The sequence below is a fragment of the Colobus angolensis genome, unplaced genomic scaffold (assembly GCF_000951035.1).
Source record: "Colobus angolensis palliatus isolate OR3802 unplaced genomic scaffold, Cang.pa_1.0 Scaffold1, whole genome shotgun sequence".
NCBI classification, from domain to species: domain Eukaryota; kingdom Metazoa; phylum Chordata; class Mammalia; order Primates; family Cercopithecidae; genus Colobus; species Colobus angolensis.
In genome coordinates this window covers 18,771,407-18,774,781 of record NW_012110918.1, presented here as the reverse complement: position 1 = coordinate 18,774,781, position 3,375 = coordinate 18,771,407, and the positions used below count along the sequence as shown (strand labels likewise).

The 3,375-nt window shown below is 54.8% G+C and overlaps 1 protein-coding gene across 2 annotated transcripts in view; it reads right to left on the bottom strand.

Annotated features, from left to right (window-relative positions):
- Nucleotides 1–1,192: 1,192 nt before the first annotated feature.
- Nucleotides 1,193–3,375, bottom strand: part of TEX19 (testis expressed 19) — a 4,859-nt gene continuing 2,676 nt past the window's right edge. For both annotated transcript variants that reach the window (XM_011927524.1, XM_011927579.1), the window contains exon 2: nucleotides 1,193–3,041. In XM_011927524.1, coding sequence (XP_011782914.1) covers nucleotides 2,277–2,771 — 495 coding nt within the window. In that variant the 5' untranslated portion in view covers nucleotides 2,772–3,041 and the 3' untranslated portion in view covers nucleotides 1,193–2,276. The remainder of the gene's footprint in view (nucleotides 3,042–3,375) is intronic.

Below are 3,375 nucleotides of genomic sequence, written 5' to 3'. Positions count from 1 at the left end.
GTTAGCCAGGATGGTCTCGATCTCCTGACCTTGTGATCCGCCTGCCTCCGCCTCCCAAAGTGCTGGGATTACAGGCGTGAGCCACCATGCCTGGCCTGTTTTTATTTTTTGAGATAGGGTCTCACTCTGTTGCCAGGCTGGAGTGTAGTGGCACGATCTTGGCTCACTGAAGCCTGAACTCCCAGGCTCAAGCAATCCTCCCACCTCAGCCTTCCAAGTAGCTGGGACTCCAGGCACACACCACCACGCCTGGCTAATTTTTGTATTTTTTGTAGAGATAGTGTTTTGCCACGTTGCCCAGGTTAGTCTCAAACTCCTGAGCTCAAGTGATCCACCTGCCTTGGCCTCCCAAAGTGCTGGGATTACAGGCATGTGCCACCTTGCCTGGCCTATTTTGTTTTTTGATACAGGGTCTTGCTCTGTCGCCCAGGTTGAAGTGCAGTGGCACAATCATAGCTCACTGCGGTCTTGACCTCCTGGACTCAAGCAATCCTCCTGCCTCAGCCTCCTGAGTAGATGGGACTACAGGTGTGTGCCACCACGCCCAGCTAACTTTTTTTATTGTTAGTAGAGATGAAATCTCACTATGATGCCGAGGCTGGTTTCGAATTCCTGGGCTGAAGCAAACCCAAAGTGCTGGAGTTACAGGCATGAGCCACTGTGCCTGGCCCTGTATTTATAAATAATGTGAGGCCGGGTGCAGTAGCTCACGCCTGTAATCCCAACACTTTGGGAGGCCGAGGCGGATGGATCAAGGGGTCGGGAGATCGAGACCATTCTGGCTAACACGGTGAAACTCCGTCTCTACTAAAGATACAAAAAATTAGCCGGGCGTGGTGGCAGGTGCCTGTAGTCCCAGCTACTTGGGCGGCTGAGGCAAGAGAATGGCATGAATCTGGTAGGCGGAGCTTGCAGTGAGCCGAGTGCACACCACTGCACTCCAGCCTGGGCAACAGAGCGAGACTCCATCTCAAAATAATAAATAAATAAATAAATAAAGTGAAACAAACTCCCATGATGAGCCTGAAAACTGACGAGAACCCTCATCTCTCCCGTGCTCCTCTTCCCTTCTGTCCTCTGTTCCCACTACCTAATGGGATTTCAAGCCAGCAAAGGTGGCTTAGCCCAGATCCTGAGAGGACAAGGATAAGGCCAATCAACAAAACGTGCTGAGGAATGACTTACACAGGAGCTTGATTGAAAGCTTTTATGACTTTTTAAAATTAAAAACAACATATAGAGTAACAGGAATTAAATGGTTAAATTGCATCAATGGCCAATGTTTGAAACCAGCTCTCCCTCCACTGTAGACCAGAGACCCTAGTGCTGCTGACGGGGTCTTGTGGCACCCCTGAGATTGTCCTGGCAAAGTCGAGAACACGTCCAGGTCACAACAGATTCTGGCGTGTTCTGCAGAGCGTGTGTTTTACAAGAAATGTCCCTCCCCATGGCCAAGGTGAAATAGGCACAGGTTCTGTGCCCTGCGCCCCAGTCACAAGCAGCACAACAGCCATTCAGGCCAACACGTCCAGAACTATATGACAATCAACTGTGTCCCAGCCCCTCAAGGTGCTCCCCTTGTTTCCACGGGCAAAGGGCCTATCCTTTGCCAACTGCTCCCCTAGCTATAGTGGAAGAGCAATTGCTGGCCCTTCCCAGTCTCTGATGTCCTGGTGTACCCAGGACAATGGCAGCTACATGAGTCTTAGTCTCTCAGTTCTGGAGTGCTGGACTGAGGCTGGAAACAGGGCAGCTCCCCCATGGCCGAGGCTCCTGCAACAGCCAGGCTTTCTTCAGGACCCCTGCTCTGTGTTTCAGGGGTGCTGGGATCCTGTTCTTGGCTGGAGGACTGTGGCTTACAGGATGAGTCCCCCTTCTTTCTCTCCCTGTTGGTCCGGGGTGAATAAGAGACTATGATGAATCCTCTTCTGCAGGGCTGAGGCTGCAGGGGCCAGCTCTGCTCTGTGTCCTGTTGAGGATGTTTCTAGAAAGCTCAGTGTCCACCGGTGCAGGTCCTGCTCTTGGGGAGCATCTTGGAGTCTCACCACCCACACTTTACCAGGCTCCAGCAGCAATTTCCATTGCTGCTCTGGGGTCCTCAGGGCCCTGTCTGGGGTCATCTTCTGCAGGTAGGTGGCATCATAGCAGCCCACCATGGAGACAAGCTGCAGGGCCAGTAACCAGGCCTCATCCTCAGCAGGGTCCACTGCCCAGGTAATGCCCAGCCCCAACACCATGGGCTCCCCTGGGGGCAGGTCCACTTTGAGAAACCCCTGCTATGAAGGAAAGAAGCTTGGCCAGTGTGAGCAGGTAAGAAGCCCCTCAAATCTCCAGGGCAGACCCTGGGTCCAGTCAGCATCCTCAAGGCCCAGGCCCAGGGGTACAGCTTCCTGAGGCCCTAGTTCAGTGGGCACAAAGTCAGGGTCCAGACCTGCATCTTCCAACCCTTCTGCGGCTGATGCCAGGGTCCCTAGCCCCCATGCCTCAGAACCCTCCTGCGCAGGCTGTCCTGGACTCTGCCCCCAGCTCAGCTCCATCCCTGGGGACCCCTCCTGCTCCGACTCTGCGTCAGTGTGCTCCATCAGCTCAGGGTCCCAGTTGTCTTCTTCCCAGTCCTCTGACTCCAGCAAGTCTTTAAGGTCTAGAAAGGCAGCCTTGAAGCAAGTGAAGCAAATGCTTAGCTGATCTCCATGTTGAAGCTGATACATCCAGGAGGCGTAGAGGTAGGACATGCCCTCTTCCTCACACCGCACACTGACCGGAGGGCACATGGCCAGGCTGTCTGCCTCCTACTGGGGTGGACAGCAAGAGTCTGGCCTGCAGAGGATCTCAGACAGTCTGGCCTCAGGTGCTGGGGCCAGTAGGATGCTGAGGGGCAGGGATGAAGGGGACAAAGAGCAGGAGGAGAAAAGGGTTTCCTATCCAGGGATTTGGGGTGGGGTGGATGACCTGGGTCCCAGCTCAGTGGGGACCTGCAGAGGGTGGAAGCTTGAACTTCTGGAAATGTCTTCAGCTTCTGCAGTTGCTGTGGTCTCGGGGAGCTGGAAAGGCAAAGGAAGGGAGGTTAGGCACCCCCAGCAGGCAGGGCAGAGTGAACTGTGGGGACCAGCAGGGGCAGGGATGTCAGGGTTCAGACTGGCCCTTTAGTGGGGACCCTACTCAGTTTGAACAGCACCGGGGCTGGGAAGCCTTCAGTTCCTCCATCCGACCTCCTCGGGCTCATCATCCACCCCCTACACCTCAGGGACCCCAACACCCCGTCAGCCTCACCTGACAGAACCTGGGGGAACCTGAGGGAAACTGGCAGAGCCTGAGGGGACCTCATGGAAATTGAGGGAACCTGAAGGAAACTGAGGGAACTTGAGGGAACCTGAG